General features: G+C 39.4%; 1 protein-coding gene across 8 annotated transcripts in view; it reads right to left on the bottom strand.

Annotated features, from left to right (window-relative positions):
- Window positions 1-20556, bottom strand: part of ATP11C (ATPase phospholipid transporting 11C (ATP11C blood group)) — a 167084-nt gene that overhangs the window by 7081 nt on the left and 139447 nt on the right. For 4 of the 8 annotated variants that reach the window (XR_013825638.1, XM_079909970.1, XM_079909971.1 and 1 more), the window contains exons 24-28: window positions 17724-17851; window positions 13110-13245; window positions 10857-10922; window positions 8554-8657; window positions 5070-5223 (exon numbers count right to left, since the gene is read on the bottom strand). Coding sequence is in view for 7 of the 8 variants with exons in the window: in XM_079909970.1 (XP_079766096.1) it covers window positions 5070-5223; window positions 8554-8657; window positions 10857-10922; window positions 13110-13245; window positions 17724-17851 (588 nt within the window). In the remaining variant the exon portion in view is untranslated. Of the gene's footprint in view, window positions 1-4883; window positions 4951-5069; window positions 5224-8553; window positions 8658-10856; window positions 10923-13109; window positions 13246-17723; window positions 17852-20556 lie in introns of all 8 variants that reach the window. The other 4 variants (XM_079909972.1, XM_079909973.1, XM_079909975.1 and 1 more) reach the window with 2 other exon arrangements.

Raw genomic sequence — 20556 nt, forward strand, 5'->3', positions numbered from 1 at the left:
CTCTGAACCAATCTTTAACTTCCTTTATTCTAACGTAATTTGATCAGTTTCCCCCTTTTCTCCTATAGAGACTCTTTAAAAGCGTTGGCTGAAGAGCTATGAATTTTTCCTTTAAAACACTTAGAAAAAGTAAAAATCGATAACTTACAGTTTAACCAGAAAACCTAAGAGGCTAGTTTTATTTTTTCTTATTCTCTGCCTGAAGCTATAGGCTAATTTATAGACTTGGTTTTGGTATTGCTCAAGCAAAACAGAAGATGAGTGGTCAACTATGTGGATGAGCTTAATGATTCTGCTAATCAAGATTACCCATATTATCTCCTTAGCAGCTAATGGAAATACGCTTACAAAAAGAAACCAGCTAAAGTAACACATATATCTAACAGAGTCTAATAAACATTTATACTTCTAAAGGCAAATATTTTTATTTATTCATATATATTTTAACATAACTACATTTTTTCCTGTTCACATTTTACCTTAAATACAGTTGGTGACATGTTGGTAACATGCAAATTACCAATTGATAAAGCTAGAGAAATAAATATTTCGTTTCTGAGAAAAAAATTTTAAATTGCTCTGTCTTCTATTTTGTGGGCAAAAACCTTGCAACAAGATTAACATGATACCAAATCACCCACCCTGTGTTTAAAATACAAGCCCATCTATTTAAGACTGTAACTGAAACACATTTTGGTGTGCTCAAAACCTTGTTCCCAACGGTCAGAGATAAAAGTATTTCTAAGAAGTAGACATTTTAGGGGTTAATAGGTTACTTTATAAAGGAAAACAAAAGAAATATGAAAGTACAGAAGGCAGTAGAGAGCATGGAAAGATTAAAGCAATAAAAAAACTGGTACAGCTAGCAACTGGTTGGGGGAGGGTGAGAAGGATGGGAGATAATTAAAACAGTATGAAATTTCCACATTCCTTTGCAGTCATCTAGAGAGCTTTGACTCTGGCTCAAGTAGCAGTTTGTCAGAGGCCAATGCATAAAGGTCCACCTCAACAGCCACGATGTTAGGATTCAACTTTATATTTGTCTAATTTAGATGACAGGACTGTTACCCTTAGAACACTTGGTTCTATGTGACACTGTCAGGATTGCAACAGTAATCGTCATTGTCACCATTGTTATTATAAGGATAAATTGTATTCTCCAAAGTGCTTTCTCTGGGAATTTTGCTCAGACACCTGACATTCTTCCTTTTCCTGTCTTCCACTCTGAAAGAGCTCCCTGCGTAATGGAATGTTTCCTCTTGTTTGTGCAGACCTCACATGCAAGGTATGGCCATGTTCCTGGGTCCATTCTCATTAGATTATAGTGTTTCCATGTCTACTAGGCAAAGTCAAGCCTCCTTTAGATCATGGTGGTTTACACGGGAAAACTTTACGTAAAGATATGTGGAAAATTCCTCTGCTGGAAATGGGAACTGGTATTTACCAGTTGGCCAGAAGGTCCAGGTGTATTTCACTGATTAAGAGACAGCCCAAGAAATGTGCTTAAGAGGGGACACAGCTTTTTGAAATACCAAAATCCTAAACTTTAAATTTCCTTTAAAGTGTTATCTGCTGTACCACTGTTCAGTGCTCCATGATAGTTTCATCATACGCTTGTCAGCAGCATGGCGATGAGGCTTTGTCAGTTCATAAGCTAAAGAAAAGTCCTATGATCCTTAATGATGGGACTTTAGCTCAAGAATTAACTACATTGCTGAAAATAAGGGTGTGAAAATATTTACCCCCGAGTTAAATGAGTGGGGGAACCTATTTTCGAAGAGAGAATTCTTTCTAATGCTAATATCATGACAGAACGCAGCTGTGGTGGAGGCTTCTGGAGGTAGTGACTTGGACCTTGAAATAGCCCAGCTGTGTTACAACAAGCCATAGTATTGAATCTACTGTTCTGTTTATACCTGCTTACAGAAGTGTTCCAAATAAGTCCCCTCTATAACTCAACTAGAGTGAGAGCTCCTTGTGAGAGGGAGCTACGTCTGCTTCTCCTCTGAATGATTAACACCTAGTACAGCAGCTAGCTTACAGTCGACCCTCGGGCAATGTGTGCTGAACTGAATAGAATTCAACAGAAGGCTGCTTCTATAATTGTTGGATGTAAATGGTTTAGCTTCTTTCTCAAATGCCGTAGACATTTTCTCTATCCACTGCTGAGTCCCCTTCTTAAAGCAGCCGCCTAGACTCACAGGAGGATAGCACTGGCAGTCTACTTACCACAGGCATTTCTGGCTCTACATGCGAAGGATCCCTAGCTTACTGGATGAAGTTAGGGGGATCTTCTACCTCTAGCTCGGGACACACGCGAGCTAATCCCCATTAGGGATTCAGTCAGGTATGAGGCTGACCCGGTGTAAAAGAGTCCTTTGCGTTTCTTTACAATGAGGCCAATGTCTTAGCAAGGGATATTGAACAAAGTAGGAAGTCACCCAGGATGCCAGACTGTTGGTCATTAAAATACTCTTTTCTCCTTTATCTTAGAAGTGGCCTCTGCCTCTTTGATGTGGCCAACTAGAGCCTTGTGTAAACAGATGTGACTTATCAGAGTAGTCATAGCTGCCATGTTTCAGTTGGCCTTTATGCATTCATATGCACTACTTTGCTCTTGCATTTTCTCACAAGGGGAAAAAAAGAAAAAAGAAAAAAAAAAAGGCAGTGCTGCTGAGTGCCCACAATGTTTTGTCTCATCTGCAAGTCTCACAATCCCATAGAGTCTGAAAAACCATCTAGCCTTTCAGACTCTGGATGTAAAGAGAGATGTTCATCAGTAGGTGGTTCAACACATGTTCACTGGTTCAATGACGATAGGAATAAATGAATGAATGAGTGAACGAATGAAGGTGATTATGGAAATTCTCCTGGTTGTTCTAGCATATCAGCATGCCAAGCTACAGTACAGACACTGGAATTCCTCCTATCATGGACATAATCCATGGCAAACAAATCTCATGCTAAACCCTGGAAACATTCTACACTGCTAAGTAAAAAGGGCCGCAGTCCCAGAACTCCATGCTTTCGTTCAAGAGAAGTTTGGAATCTGCTGTTTGTGCGGAAAGAAAATGTTCTAAGTCTTTATCTGTGACTACCTTGTAGCATCTCTCCATTTAACTTATATAAAAACATTTAAAATATTTAGTAGCCATTTAATTTATATAAAAGTCACCTCCAGGGCTTCCCTGGTGGCGCAGTGGTTGAGAGTCCACCTGCCGATGCAGGGGACACGGGTTCGTGCCCCGGTCCGGGAGGATCCCACATGACGTGGAGCGGCTGGGCCCGTGAGCCATGGCCGCTGAGCCTGCGCGTCCGGAGCCTGCGCTCCGCAACGGGAGAGGCCACAACAGTGAGAGGCCCGCGTACCAAAAAAAAAAAAAGTCACCTCCAGCTAGTGTCTAATTTTTTTTTAAAGGGCTTAAGGATGAGAATAAGATGATATGTTTGAAGGTTTTGATTTCTGAGATTTTTGTCTCATCTTTACAGCATGAAGCTGGGTGTGAGCCATTATTCAGCATGAGCTCCATTACCCCAAATAAGAAAAACATCGAGGAACTCCTCAAAGTGTACTCCCAAATAAGGAGATCCTTCCTAGACAAATCTCTATTACAACAAGGCACCAAAAGATTTCTTACTGTGACATTTTCTGTTTGGCTTCATGCAAATTGCCACTTGAGCCATTCTGGGAGGAACCTGTTTTATCCCTGTTCAACTGGTATTAAAGGTATAATCAGACAAGTAAATGCCACTTTTCCATTCTAAGACTAAACACCAGGCTGGAGGGAGTTAGTGGGGGGTCTACCGGAAGGATTAGAGAGAGATTAAGGCAGTCTTAGGTTAACGTTACTGTGTGCAGTTCCACCCATAAGGCATGCAGAAGCAGGGAGTTAGGCCAGTTCTGACCACCTAACTATATAGTGATTCGGCCATGTATAGCAAGAATCAATGTGGCTTATGACACTGATAATCTACTGCTTTTGAGTGGGGCTGAAGCTCCTCTCTTATACATCTAATCACTGAAGATTTTCCCACTATAATCATTTTAGTTCCCTATTCTGCATGATGCCAGCCACTGGAATCAATCAGTAGGAAAAAAAAAAAAAAATCAAGGCAAGCCAGTTTTGTGGCTAAAATGGTTGGCAAATTTAATGAAATAGATCAGGTAGATATAGCTTAGTCTACTTCTTGAAAATATTGCCTTGGAGGGGATACAAGATCTAATTGGTGTCAATACGATCGAAACAGGGTTTTGTTTGGCAAAATGAGCTAGTGTTGGTAGGAATATGACATATTTAATTAACATGTTGGTCAAAATTTGCCAGAAGTTTTATTTTCAAGGCTAATCTATCCCTTTCAGTTTAAAGGCTTTTTCAGAAAGGCTCAAAAGATATCAGACAATGCAGGGCCAAGCGATTAGGCTGACAGAGGGTAATAACTTCTCATTCCCGCAAAAAATTTACCATATAAGCAGCAAAAATAAAAACATACTCATAAAACAATCTCGAATTTTTACAAGTGTGTTCAAGAGGGGAAGGATGTAGAAACCACATCCAAGGAATTCTCTTTGGTTCAAATATACTGCTGGACAGACAGGGCTAGAAGCAACACAGAGATTAAGCAGCACTATAATTAAAGGAAGGGGAAAGGTTTGAAAGAGGCAAATTGGGATTATCAACTAAAAAAAAAAATCTGCAAACAACCCATGGGGAAATTTCTAAGGTTAAAGCTGGAATGTTGGTGTGGAAATTCCCAGTGTGAAAATTCTACGTTAAATTAAAAAAAAATCATTTTTTTCTGTTTAAAATTCCATATGGAGCATATGAGATACTCCATATGGATTGCTAAAGGTCACATAGAACACTATTAAGGAATCTACTTACCACCTGCATTGGATAACGAAGTTTTTTACTATACTTTTTATGCAGAAGAGGAAATTAAGTGATGAACCTGTAAGGAGGGGTTTAACATGCTGTAACTAATGCAATTCTCTAAATAAAGTTTTTAGTTCACGGCAGATATTGAAGCCCCTTCCAAAAATCAGGTGGTAATATAAACTTAGTTCTTACCCTGGCACTTCTTCTTCTTACATTCTTTAATACTATCAGGAGAATCTCAGGGAAAAGGCTGATAAATATTAGAAGAACTATGGCCAACCATGTGGATACAGAAGACAGCATTTGAGCAAATACAAAATACATTCTCTGTTGTTTGAGAAAAGGCCTAGAGTGGAAAGAAAATACATAATGGAAAAACAAATCAGTTCCTGTTATATGAAACAGTAGTGTAACTGAAACTTTTGTATTTAAAAGGAATCCTTGTTACGTACATTAATAAAAATAATTTTCTTTAGGACGACCCAGAAGTAGTAAACCGATTTCATTTACTAAATGTTTAGAAAGGAAAGGAATGATAATCAAAGGGGAAAAAAGATGCTAAAATGCATTTGACTTGAAAACAACTAAGCGATCAATTTTAAAGCTGCCAACTGGAGAACATTTATTTGCATTAGAAAATGCTGGAGGGCTTCCCTGGTGGTGCAGTGGTTAAGAATCCGCCTACCAATGCAGGGGACAAGGTTTGAGCCCTGGTCCGGGAAGATCCCACATGCTGCAGAGCAACTAAGCCTGTGCACCACAACTACTGAGCCTGCACTCTAGAGCCCGTGAGCCACAACTCCTGAGCCCGCACGCCACAACTACTGAAGCCCACGCGCCTAGAGCCCGTGCTCCGTGACAAGAGAAGCCACCGCAATGGGAAGTCCACGCGCCGCAACGAAGAGTAGCCCCCGCTCGCCACAACTAGAGAAAGCCCGCGCAGCAGCAACGAAGACCTAATGCAGCCAAAAATAAATAAAATAAAATAAAATAATAAAAAAAAAGAAAATGCTGGAGCTTCAGAGATATTCACGAGAAATGATGATTAATTTTTATGCTAACAAACATTTTACTTCCTTGGCTGTTTTTTTAATATAAGAAAGGATTTCTGGTCTACATTTGGAAATTTAAAAGACATTTTTATTACCACTCCCCACCCCCCCGCCCACAAAACCCCTATGTAAACATAACAAGGACTGTAGAGATTTTCTCTCTCGAATGGGAGGAATCTACCATTCTCATCCACAAATATATATTGAGTACGAGTGTGTGCCAAGTAGGTTGACAGAAGAATATTGCTAATCACACATTAAGCCTTGGGGTCCAGAAATCCAGGAGAACGTCTCATTCTGCAGGGTTCAGTCTTCCACTGAACTGTTAGGCGACCACTGAGAAGTCCAGCCAGTTTCCCTTCCCTGCCGGAGCTGAACCACAGAGAGCCTCACTAGGCTAGGATGAACGTTGTCTGAAGCTGAGGGGGAGGAAGTGCAAAGCAGCTGCTCAAGGTTGGGGTATACATCAGACTGTCCTTGGATGAGGAGCCTTAGGTAGATAAGTGGTTGGTGCCATTGAGTAGATCACAAATAGTGCTCACTGAAGATAAACTGGTTTCTCATTTACACATTCATGTTTGTGCACTCTCATGTAACATGATAAAATCAAGCTCGTGGCTCTACACAGCTGAGGACTAGACTGTGGAATATATGTGGAATAGATTGTGAGCACAATAGTGAGGTGGAGAAACTTATGAGGTCCAGGCTAAACAAGTTTTCTAGGGTTCCTACCATAAAGAAAAGACTTCTACAGAGCTCTATTCCCACTCTAATTCAGAAGGGCACCCTGACTAATCTTCTAGGCAGTTAACTGAGGCACAATAAAGGTCCAGCAGACAATTGACACCTAGTCGTCACAGGGTATTCTTTTGCACAGTACCCTCTCTGTGATTAAAAGCTCCACATTTTTCTTTTTGATTTTGATGGCATCTATGGAGTTTTGCAGAGGAGCAGTAAAAAACAAAAATTATTATTCCTGGATGGGGTTTGGGGATCAGAAATCATCATTCTCACTGCCCATCCCCAAAGAGGGGTGAGTCACAATGCCTCAGGGCTGAGCATGTCTGGAGATTAGCTGCAATCAGCATTCAGCTGAAGTATTACAGTTTCTAGTCACATTTTCTTGGTTGCTTTATAATATAAATTTTATATTCATGTAGTAGCTCAACTCACACAGGTCTACTTAAGGATAGCACTATAGGCAACAAAATAAAACAGATTTATTAACATTTCATTTTTAGTAACCATCTCTAATGAATAGAAACAGGTGTGACAATATCTTAAATCATTTAAAGGATTTATGTTAATTAATAAGGAATAGTCTGGAAAGAGTGAGAAACTTTAGTTTGCTAGAAACATTTCATTCTTGTGGAAATTTTGCATAATTAGTTCAGATACTGATTACACAGGTTCCTAGACAGAATTATGACCTTACAATTGTGTATTACATTTGGTTAATCAACTTTGATTCATTTGTATATTATTAAAGAAAACAGACTTCCTTCAGCTTCACTGCTTCAATAATTATTTATATAGGTGTCAAATAAATGCTGTAATTATACTTTCTGAAGCTGCTACTTTCATAAGTGATTAGGTTGTCCGTATTTTTATTTCTTGAGGCTTTTATTTTAAAAAGCTTTCCAAAACAGTAAGAGTTTCTTCTAATTAAGTCTCAAGGGACATAAACATGATCCCCACATCTCTGTGATAATATGGACTGTTTTGTACGTATGATTTTGCTCAAACCAGTGAAAATATGTACTCCTAGAATCTTACCCTATGGCTTACTCTAGTCCTGGTCTCTGCTGCTGGCATCCTTGTCAGGGGAAGTCACCAATTAATGAAAACTGTGATATTAAAAAACAAAATATAGGCCTCTGGGAGTAAGGAAAGGAGATGAAAATCTAACTTATTTTCATTCCTTATAACTCTCCCAATCACAGCTTATGTGCCCCTCACTGGACTCTAGTCTCCTTGAGGCAGGGGTACAGGCTATTCATTTCTGTATCCCATAGAGTGCCTCACACAAAACAGATTCTGAATAAACATCTACTGAACCAAGATGAACAGAATGAACTTTAAATCCAAGCTAGAGAGTCTACCTTTACCTCCCCCAAAACAATGGGACGGTGATTTCAAATATAACCCTCTGAGTATTAAGTGATATATATTCTATCTCTTGAGCACATCTGTAGTGACAAGAAGGAGAGTAATATACCATAAAGAGAGAACAGGGTCCAAATGGATAATACTGTATCTATTGGCCACTATATTGTGTAGAAACTTCATAGGATGAGTATTTCTACTGGAAATCACATGGGAGGTCATGCTAGAAATTAGTTTCGTTTCACAGAGAGATGTTTACACACCTTCAGGTCGGAAGATTTGGACAGGGGCTACCAGAAGGGAGGTCTTTTGAGTAACTGGTGCAGTCTATATACTTGCATTTGAAATCTTACCTGAAATAGCAGCATTACTGGCTAGAAGTAACTTCCAGTCCATTAATATTGAAGACTTGCCATCTTATATAATCAAAACTTTAAAAGTATAATTAATGTTTGCATATACAATGTACCTATATATGTATTTTGTTATTTACGTATTACACACGTACAGTAGCTTACCATATAATTCCTCCCCAGAAGAATGAGAAAAATACATAAAACGCTAAAGAACCCCAAATCACAAAGTGGTTTATCCATGTCCAGAAACGAGTATCCAAGGCGAGCTGAAAGGATACAACACAAGAGATTTCATGATGAGTACAAACTGTACCAGGCCGTATCTGATGGTATTTGACAACTTATACACAATATGATACCTGTGGGAGGATCTAGCTTGGGCCAGGCAACCAGAAGAGAATGGCACTAGAAGAACAGAACCCAGACTTTTCAAAGAGCTCTGCCCTCAGGCATTTAGACTCTAGGAGTACAGGCATGGAGGTGTGGTCAAGCAAGTACAGCTGCAGATGCCTCACTACTGAAGGAAGGGCAAGGAATGAGGTAATGGTAACATCCCAGAGACTGGAGCCCCGCGGCTTTAAGTGGTGGCGGTCAGGGAGCTGACGGCAAAAGGAGAAGGCCTGGCTGGTGGAGGCAGGCATACTGAAAAGCAGGAGGAGAGGGAGAGAGTAGCTAGGAAGAGAAGACAAACTACACAAAGGAGTCGTGAGAGCTCAAACACAACAGATGAGGGTTACTAAATGCAAAGGCAACTAGCTCTACACGTCAGGCATCATGGAGCCATGGACTGTGGGTCTATGTAGTGTGCAATTTTTCAATTGCAAAGTCCGTATCTACTCCATTAAATTAGTAACATTTTCAGTTGCCTTAGATTTTAATCCTCTCATGTTTCTTCCAGGGCTGCTTGTTTCTTCAGATTGTGGCACCTGGGATTTTCAAATGCAATCTAAAAATAAAAAGTATGGTCCACTCTGCTTGCTTAAAATTTCTGGGCCACATGGCCTAATATCCAGGGCATTTAATTTCTGAAGAGGAGGTGGTGTTTGTTTTGTTACTTGCTGTGACACCCTGCTCCTCAGCAATCTGTTAACAGTTGCTCACTTATAAACAGGATACTGATAACATTGTCTTGAATTTCCAGCCTCTGGCTGCTAGGGAACATGCCACAGTAATACCCATGCAGAAAAGAGGGAGTGGATGGACTTTGAGGGACAGGTGGAAGTTGCTGCAGCAAGGCCAACTTTAGCTATGAAGGGTGCTTGGAAGCCCTGGGGCCATGTGCAAGGCCAGGGGTAAAAAAGGGTGGGGAGGATTCCCTTTCAAATTATGATCCTATGAGACATAATAGTAAATAACAACTAGCATCTATTGTACTGAGCACATTCTATGTGCCAGACCCCAGTCTAACTGCTTTATATGTATTCACTAATTGACTTCTCACCAAAAAAATCCTAAGGGAGGTGGGTGGTACTTTTATCTCCATTTTATAGAAGAGGAAATGTAAGTACTGAGAAACGAGGTCACTTGCCCAAGGACATCCAGATAGTAAGTGGCTAAACTGAGATGAATTGTAACATTTTCTTTTGCAGTCCTAAAATATTACTGAAATAGTAGATGAATAATGCAAACATGTTAGTTGTATTCGGTACGAGAAATGAAGCAGGTATAAAAATTCAGAGGGGAAATGATTAGAGGTCCTTTGTCATTTATACTTCTGAATTCTAATTCTGGCCACTGGGCATACTGGAATTCATTTAAAGGTACTCATTCCTGAACCCCATATGAGGTGTTTATTACTGGAATGATCAAAATAATTTTAATTATACCTTCAACTATAAGGGAGTCCCAACTCATGAACCTCAAGGGTAGTATTCAGCACGCAGCATTATTACATGGCTGCAGGTTAATGCCAATGATTTTGTCAAAACTGCCTTTGTTGTATGTTACCTGCTGTATATTCTTATGCATTTCATCACAAATACGGGTAAATTTCAGTGATGAATACATTATACAAAACGTCATCACTACCAAGCTCTTTCGCACACATATCTTGCTCATGGACACCTGTATTCAACTGTCTTAAGTACCCAAATTCCTTTAAGGACTGGCATTCTTAAACAGATATATAACTTAAAAAATATTCAAGTACTTAACATGGAAACACACACATACACACAGCCCATTTATATACCACTTAACATCTCAAAAATAGCAGGAAAGAAGGAACAGATTTCTAATATAAGTATGGTGTATTAAAAAAAAGAGGATAGGCAATATACTGGAAAAAATGGATCACAAATAGTATATAAATGTCCAAATCTCTAATATCACACATAACTTTAGTAAGCATTCAGACTTGAGTAACAACTCGCAGTAAAAATAAAGATTAGAAGACAAAAAAGATGTAAGACCAGAAAGTATTATAAAAATGGTGTTAAATATATTTGAATAAATAAAAATCTAACCTTCAGAGTTACGGTGAATACTAAGACTGTAAAAACAATGGTTCCAAAAGTCCAGTTTCCATATACCTGAAAAACATTCAACAATTACGTGTACCATGAATATACAAGCTTGCTTAAAAAAATAAACAGCCAAGTTTAATCTTGAGTGTAATTGCCAAAGATTTTTGTATAAATTGTTTAGGGAAATATCTGCTCAAAAGATCAGGCCAAAATGCTGGCTTTTACTGTGAGCCTAAATTTTCTTGGAGAGGTATACCACATGCGTGGTTGGTAGGGTTTATTTCGTGATTCCATGAAGCATAAAACAGGGAACACACTGGTGTGATATAGGCAGGAAAAACCCTATTCCACTAACAGTAACGTTCATAAAAACAACTCATTTGGATGGCTCCTGTATCTAAAGAGTTTGATATAGGCTTTTCCTATAATATAGATCTAAAGATCTCTATGTATAAATAAAGACTAATTTGCAGACAAATGAACTCACATTTTAAAAATAGAGTATATGATGACAGAGGGTAACTAGACTTACTTTGGTGACCATTCAGTACATAGAAATATCGAATCCTTATGTTATATACCTGAAACTAATATAATGTTATATGTCAATTATATCTCAATAAAAAACAAATAAAATAGAGTCTAATTTTGTGGCTGTAAATATTAGAGTTGTCAGAATGTGCACATCAAAGAAAAGCAGATACCATGTATATAAACCCAAACGATGGCAATGAATGGCACATATGCTTACCAAACGCTGTCAAGATCTGAATGCATAACATTAAAACAGAAAATGAAATGTAAAAGGTTTTAAAAAAATAAAAACAAAAATTAAGGTTAATAGCAAAAAAAGGATTTGATCAAATCGTACATGGTGTTATATTTAATTGCTGATAGTAGTCCTTATACTTATTGTAATTTTAGCAAACAATATACAATAAAATCTAATTCATTTGGACTTCATGAACTCAAAATGAGTGATGACTTGGACACAGGGTGGGTTGAGGCTCCCCATGCACCACCAGTAGACTTTGCTGAGCAAATGAACCATGTCAATAGAATTGCAGGAGGGTACAGTCAGCTCTATACAATTTATGTGGCAAATAAATACAAAATAAAAAGTTGGAGTTACAGAATCAGTCATAAAGCTGAAGGGACCTGAGAAATCATAAAATCGAATTTCTTCTTCTTACTGTTGGGTAAAGGTGACTTGGAAAACTGAAGGGACTGGCCCGAGGATGCACAGAGAGATTTAGTAGGGCCGTCTCCCTGGCAAATGCTACATGTGTCTACTCTAAAGTACTAGATCTGTATTTCCTCAGCAGTTACTCAGTGATTAATAATTTTAATGGATTCATACTAAACTGATTTCTGTTAGTCCAAATTAGAGAGGTTCTAATTGTAGTACCTAATTTCAAAGTATCATTCAAATTCACTGAGCCTATCACTTCTGTAACAGATGTTGACTGTCTCGGCTCTAGACATAGTCAGTGTACTCATAAAGTCTTTTTGAACCTTTGCTTTGCTTCATATGATTATAACCAATGAATGACCATAAAAGAGGAAGCCCAGAAATAGCAAAGAACATAGTGAAAGCAGCAAGCAAGGTGGTGGGTTTGATTTTCCACTGTGTGGCTGCCGGAAGACCTCACCCCATTGGCAATTCTCTCCTAGAGCACAGCCAGGGCAAAATCACCCCAATGCAGGTGCTGACCTATGTAGTCGCTGGCTGGGAAGATACTGGCAGGATCTGTGTAGCCTTTCTGGAAAACACTATGCTCCCGTGTGGAAAGGAAGGAGGAAGAGAAGGGAATTCCCTAATTATTGGGCAAATACTGCAAACATACGGCAGCTACCCCCTTCCACTCTAAGCATGGAAGGCCACTATGAGTAAGAACTGAGTAGGGACAGACACTTCTTTTAAAACAGGAAAAGCCTTGCTCACATCAAAGTGTATGGGTCTAAAGTCTGAAATCCCAAGAACTCTGTTCATCTAGTAAAATTACAGCCAAGTTAAGCTTCCAGAGGTTTGCACATAAGCTGTCTAGTTAGCCGTGCATGCAGGAAGTGATTTCTCACTTCAACACTTCTATTGTTCTAAGGACACTATGAGAACTAAATACCATACCTTTAGAAAAATAATTTGCAAAATGATTACAGCTAGAGTATGTGTATGATAGATCCAGTGCCTATGGAAAAAAATTAAGCCATGCTTGTAATACTAAAAGATGTAATGATGTTTTTCTTTTTTACCTTTGCATTTTCTTCTAAGGATGAAGTCTGAAAAAGAAAATAAGTCCCAAAGAAGAACACTGTTCCTTCAAATGCAGCCAGAAATGTCCAATATAAGAAGGGGCCCAACTGTAGCATGGCATTTCCAGAAATTTTCCTATTGAGAAATGGGAAGAAACACAAGTTAATGAATCTCTGTAGGCTGTTAATTTAAAGATACAGTGAAACGCCAAAGGTGCGCATGGGGTTTGACCCTATTAGAATGAAGGGAGCTATCCCTGAGGGACTGGTAAGCTTTTGATAAAAGCCCAGACCGAGCTGCAGGTTTGTCTTTGTGCAATCACCTCCTGTCTGAGGTGTTGCAGTAAACTGTCAAAGTGCTTCTAAGTTAAAATTCTGGCCACTGACAATAATAATATCATCAATAATAATTAGATCTCATTTACTGAGTACTTATTATACGCTTATAAAAGTGGGTTAAGAGTTTTATATTGTCCATTTTTGTATACACAAAACCCACATGAGATAGGTTCTTATCACTACCATTTACAGATAATGAGCCTCACAAAGGTGTATCATAATGGTTTCCAAACTTGGATGCACATTAGATTCACCAGGGGATCTTTAGAAACATTGATGTCTGGCTCCCACCCTCATTCTGATTTAACTGGCATGAGGTGTAACCTGGGCAACCAGGATAATTTTAAAACTCCCCAGGTAATTGTAATGTGCAGTAAAGTTTGGGAACCACTAGTACAGCAGTATGCCACAGTTCACTCAGTTAGTAAGGGACAGAGCTAGTATACCATCCTAGACTGATGTGACTTTAAATCACATGCTCTCAACCAAGCTACCATGGCTTTGCAACTATGATTGTTAAAATATTTTGTTTAATCAAGATTTCTGCCTGGGAATTTACCTTTCTTAGGTCTTGGGGTAGCCTTTATATTTTAAAAATTGAGTCAAATAACATGTTTGAAGCTGTACAGCCATGCTTTGATAAATGGCAGGTGGCCAGATCAAAAGTTTAACATCTGTCCAAAATAGCAGTCTTCTGGGTACAAGTCAGAATGTTGAAGAAGGCTAACAACTCTAATGGGGCAAAGAGAAGATGGGTCTGTGCATGGAATTCTTTTAGCTTCTATTTCAAATTCCTCTTAACATTTATCAAAAGGTATGTAATCACTCAAATAGCACACCTGTTGCCAATACTACCAAGAATGTCACTGGGCTGTAATGAATAAGAAAGACCTTTGTGATGTAAATACAACTGATCCTTGTTCAGTTGGTATGGAGTGCTGTAGGGTTTCCTGAAAAAATAGCAATTATGCAACTTTTACCTACTAGGATTTCCAGGTGCACACAGAAATCAGCAATGTAGGGGGATGCATAAAGCAATACGCTGCTGTTTGCCTTGGGAAAACTGCAGGGGGAAAGAGGTAGCTGCTTCCCAGAAACAAGCTCTCCCCACAGCCAGTAAGTCGTGTTCCCAAGGCAACTGGGAGCCACAGGGAAGGCACCTCCCTTAAAGATCCTTGCAAGGAGGGCCCAGCAACTGCCAGCCAATGAGGCTTTTGAGAGTCACTGACTTGGGCTGAGGCAGGAAGTGGTTCCTGTCTTTCCAGCCAGTCACTGGATTTACATTACATGCCATGGGAAGAAAGGAAGGGGAGTCATGGTGTGTTGGGTTATAGTTGAGGTTTTCTAGCTGCGCTCAGGTGAATGATGAACCTGTTGTTAATTCAGAATATGATAGCCAACGTGAGGGGCAACACGAGGGAGTGAAGATTGGGGGGGCAGCGGTTGACCAGCAGCACAGGCCTGAGCACCTCCATACAATGGGAGACAGTAGGTGTACCAGGACCTTTCTTTTGCCTTTTAAAGTTGTATAAGAAACAGACTATGCCTCTACCCTCTAGAAAAGAACTACAGTTTACTTTTCAAATTTCTCTCAAAAAATATGAAAAGATCCAATTATGTCACATTTCACATCAAAACTTTTGGTAAACGCCTGTGTCACTAAGTCCCCGAAGGTGATATTAATATGCTACACAAGGCCACAAGTAACATTAAGTGGTACAAATGCAGGGAGAGACACATATGAAGACTAGAACTTCACATTTACAAAGGAATGCTCAGAGTAACAGAGCAATCTCCAATACAGTGACAGGCTGAGAGCACAGTCTCATCAGAGCGGGCAGGCAGGAAGCTGCATTTTGGGCTGGGTGATAGGTATGCTATGGCTTTCATTTCTCCATCGTATGTGGCAAGTATGCCCTCTATGCAACATTGCTTAAAAATTCATGACCTACACCTGCATGCGGTAACTAAAACTTCATGGAAACCCTTAATAATTTGTACTCAACGGCTTGCTTCAAGTTTTCAACATTCTTAATGTATGAAAGTGCTCAGGGCTTCCCTGGTGGCGCAGTGGTTGAGAGTCCACCTGCCGATGCAGGGGACACGGGTTTGTGCCCCGGTACGGGAAGATTCCACATGCCGCGGAGCGGCTGGGCCCGTGAGCCATGGCCGCTGAGCCTGCGCGTCCGGAGCCTGTGCTCCACAACAGGAGAGGCCACAACAGTGAGAGGCCTGCGTACCACACACACACACAAAAAAAAAAACGAACCAAAAAAAACCAAAAACAAACAAACAAAAAGAAATTGCTCAGCATAGCCCTGAAGTTATGTGGAGAAGGGTATTAGAATAATAAGATTAATAGCTACCATCTATTGAAAACTTACTATGTGCCAGGCACCACTGTAAGCTTTTACATGTAGTCACTCATTTAATCCTCCCCCAAAACATTGTGATTGGATCTATTGTTACTGAAGAGGAAACTGAGGCCCATCTCAGTCAAGTAACCTGAGCAAGGCCACAGAGTCAGTGGCAGAGCTGGGATCAGAGTGCAGGCGATTAGCTAGAGCTCTTGGTGGGACTGAACGGGAGGCATTCTGCTCACTGCCACCCAAAGCCCTCTTCAACCAGAGTAACTGCACTACTGGTCTTCACTTTAGTTGTTGTCTGAAAACAGAACACTGCTACTCAATCTTTGAAAACCACCAGCCTGTGGAAAAGAACACAGGGCCGGTCATCAGGAGGATAGAAATCTGATCTTGCTCTGGCCTCTTGTTACACGCTGTGTCCTTAGGCAAGTCATTTCTGGGCCCTGGGTCCTCATTCTTTTAAAAAAAAAGAGGGTGTGAGAGCTGATGCTCTGGAAGATTTCTACCAAGATTTCTACGATTCCCCTTTAGATCTAACAATACACTTTGTAAGAAATACAGGGAAAAGCAGAATATGTTACCGCCATGAGGAGGCAATCAGCAAACTCTAGATTGGGGGAAATGCTACAAGATAAATTATCTGGTTTCGTTAACAAATAAATTGCCAAGTTAACCTACAGATTAAGAGAGTCTCAAGAAGCATATTAACCAACTGAAGTATATGGGCCTTATATACTGTTTCAAACAAGCATGCCATAAAAAGAAATTGAGTCAACTGGAAAAATTTGAGCACTGACTGGATATTTGATGATATGACTTGTTAAATTTTTAGGTATGATAGTGTACTGTTATAACAGTACATGTAAAAGATACATGCTGAAATAACTATTTTATATAGTTTGATATTTGCTTCAAAATAAGTCCTTGATAGATAAGACAAGGTTATTAATGAAGCAGGATTGGCCCTGAATTGATAATTGTTGAAGCTGAGTGGTAAGGACAGGGAAGTTCACTATATAAATAGTATTTTTGCTACACTCTTTGCATGTTTTAAACTTTTTATAATAAATACCTTTAAAATGACAACTAATTTTATAAACCTGGTTAAGTCTAACAATTCCTAGATGTGAGTTTCATGAGTCATACTGGTTAAAGTCATCCTTTAAATTTGTGCACCTTCACTTCGCACCAATGAATCACACCCAAGTCTCTCTATTGCACTTGCTACCCACTATTTAGCAACGCTTACAACCTGCTGTAAATTAATATCTTTATCTTTAGCTGTAAGCTTCACTTATAAAAATCTAATTTAATCAAAGGTTAAGCAACTGGGGCTAGTGCCAAGTCCCCCACCCATAGAGAAAAGCATCTATTTCCAACTAACACAAAATGAATACAATGGCTTGATGACTTAATTGTTTTCTTCAACAATGCCATTTTAGAATGCAGCTAACAAAGCACTCCGGAGGCTATATTTCAGGGGCAGTTTACAAGAGAAAGCGCTAACATAACATCATCAGTTCAATCCATTACAGGGAGGGATCAATATTCTAAACTACAAGAGATCTTTGTGTGGCCCTTCTTGGGGGAGGTGGGGGGTGGCAGGTAGTTAAACTATTGTGTCTCCATCCAAGACTCTAGAACTCTATGACAATGTGGGCAAAGTTTTAGGAATTACTGATTTTGAACTAAATAATTCATACCCATTCAACTACAGGACATATATCAATACCTAGGAAATACATCATTTTCCAGCTGGATGGTTTGGTTTAAGTAGCTAAAAATGCAGAACAGAACCATGTAATCAAACCAGGAGGGCAGTTCTGTGTCCTTCCTACCTGTAGATAAAATGAAATCCACAATTTTGAAAGTCTGGGGCGGGGGGTTAACTTACATATGTTCAACTTACATATATAATCGGGGATCTGAGGTCAGAGTGTCAATGTTGATGTGCTGTTCCAGTAGACTGTAGGCCAGGATGGGCAAGGATGTGAAGCAGATATTGTACATTGTAAGGTAAGCGGCATCATACAGTGGCTGTAATGACAAACCACAGAAGAGAAAGGTAATGTAACAATCATCTGCAAGAGGATATTTAAGTGTTTAGAAAAACTCACAAGCTAAAACAAGACAGTTTCCTTTCACACCTTTTGTGACAGCAAAGGAGGTTTTGTAAATAAGGTCACTCTAACTGACCGCTATAGAAAAGAAACATATTAAAACACAGGCATATTAAAATACCCTCCCTTTTAAAATACGATCTTATTCAGAATGTTTACAAGCTATAAGCTCTATTTCTTTTTTTAAATATATATGCTTTTCTTTTTATTAATTAGTCCAAGTAAATTTATATATAAGTATGTGTAAAGGAGAAACTCTTTTTTTTTAACATCTTTATTGGAGTATAATTGCTTTACAATGGTGTGTTAGTTTCTGCTTTATAACAAAGTGAATCAGCGATACATATACATATATCCCCATACCTCCTCCCTCTTGTGTCTCCCTCCACCCTCGCTATCCCATCCCCCTAGGTAGTCGCAAAGCAGCGAGCTGATCTCCCTGTGCTATGTGGCTGATAAGCTCTATTTCTAATGGATATTAACTAAGAACTTTTCAAAAGATTTTCAGCAAATGAAGACCAATTAAGTGTAAGACAGGAACCCCTTAGGGAAACTAAATATAAGCAGTGGCCAGCCTGTGCCACAGTTTTTTGGGTTAATATTTTACATGGTTTTAAATATCACTATCACCTTCTCCAGAGTATATTTATGATATTGAATGTGGCCATTTACTAAGGATTAAATAAATATTCAAAAAAATAAAAGCTAAATATATTCACATGGTCATGACTCTTTCTGGTCCTGAATTCCCTAGGCTCCAGACCAAAATTTCCAACTTCCTGCTGGTTGTCCCACAGGACAACCTGCAATTCAAAATGTCTAAAACCAAACTCATTAACCTTCCCTTTAAATCTGCTTCCTCCCATGTCCCCTACCTCAGTGAGTGGCCCCACAATGTTTGCAACCCCAGTATCTACGTTGGTGCCTGGTACTCAAGAAATCTTTTGAAATGAGTGATTCTCTTCCTACCTCACTCGCCATTCCTTCTCAGGCTCATCTTCTCCCTGAGCCCTCTGTGTTGGAATGTTCCAGCACTCGGTGTTTGGAACTTTATTTATGCTCGCTCTCTAGGTGATCTCATTTAGTCTTGTGGTTTTAATATAACCCATTCACTGAAAATTCCCATATCTAGCCTAAACCTGTCCCATATATCCAACTGCCCACTTGATATCTCCTCCTGGGTGTCTAGCATATTTCAAACTCACATCCAAGACTGAATTCCTGACCTGCCCTCACCTCAAACCTGCTCCTCCTGAAGTCTTCCTCATCTCAGGAAAGGGCAACAAAATCGTTTTGATCAACCAGAACCGAAATCTTGGATTCATCCTTCACTCTTCTCTTTTTCACAAGCCACATCCAATCTATTAAGCACCGTTTACTAGCTCCACTTTCAGATACATTCAGAACCACATCACTTCTTAGCCCCTCCACTGTGACCACTCTGCAAGCCTTTAATTGGTCTCCCGGCTTCTTCTCCCCTTGACCTGCAGTCTAGTCTCAACACAATGGCCCAAGTAGCTCTACTGGAAAATAAGTCAAATCAAATCATTGTTTTGTTCAAACTCTCCAGTCGATTCCTTTATCTCTGAAAGTAAAGAAGCTCCTACAATGGTGGGGATATAAAGTCCTACTCCTCGATCCAGCTTCTTACCTGTCTGTTACCTTCTCAGTGAGACCAACCTTGATTTACCTTGCCATTTCCTCTCTCTTGAACACATTCCCCCCAATCCTGTGCACATCCCCATAGTACTAATCACCTTTTAACTTACATGATAAATTTATTATGTTTACTGTCTCTCTCTTCACACTAGAATTTAAGCTCTATGTGGGCAGGGATTTTTATTTATTTATTGATAGCTATAGCTTGAGAAAAAGCAAAGCAGCCCCTGACATTCAAGAGCTGGCCCAGCACTCACAGCTACGCACCGGCACTCTGTAGAACATGAACAATTTCGCAGAACAGCAACATCAAACAAGGTCACTGTGTGACCTCGATATATCGAGACAAAAACACTCTGTAATCACGTTTGAACACAGACAGAATATAAGTATTGTCCAAATCACAATAATGACCAACATCTACATTCTGGCTGATTTGGGTGACTATTGCCTCTTGACCAACGACATGTTGGCTTCCTGGATAAGATTTACTAACATGCTTAGTCATAAAATTACCCCCATCTGCTAACAGCACCCAGCAAGGCCCTACTCCTTAAACCCTTCCACAAATCACCTAACTCAAGCCCAAATCTTACAAGACTTTTCTAACACTAGCTTCCTAAGAGGCCCTACTGTTCCTCATGGTGTACACTCTTTCTTGTTGCATTGAGTAATGAACCTAATGTGATCAACTACAAGTGTTTTACTGGCTTTGACAATCTGGAACTCCTAGAACAGAACTTGGCATGCAGAAAGCATTCAATAAATATTGGATGAATGAATGACTAGAGACTGGAAGCTAAAACATAGTTGTAAAGGACTGATCTGATATTGTAAATATTCCTTTATTGAAAAAAATATTAAGGTTTTTATAATGAATCTTGTTTTGATGCTAGTACTTATTGAGTTCAGTATTTTCTGCACAGTGCTAGATGTTGTCATGCAACCATCATCTGTGACCTG

Source organism: Stenella coeruleoalba (genome assembly GCF_951394435.1).
Source record: "Stenella coeruleoalba genome assembly, chromosome: X".
In the NCBI taxonomy this organism is placed as follows: Eukaryota; Metazoa; Chordata; class Mammalia; order Artiodactyla; family Delphinidae; genus Stenella; species Stenella coeruleoalba.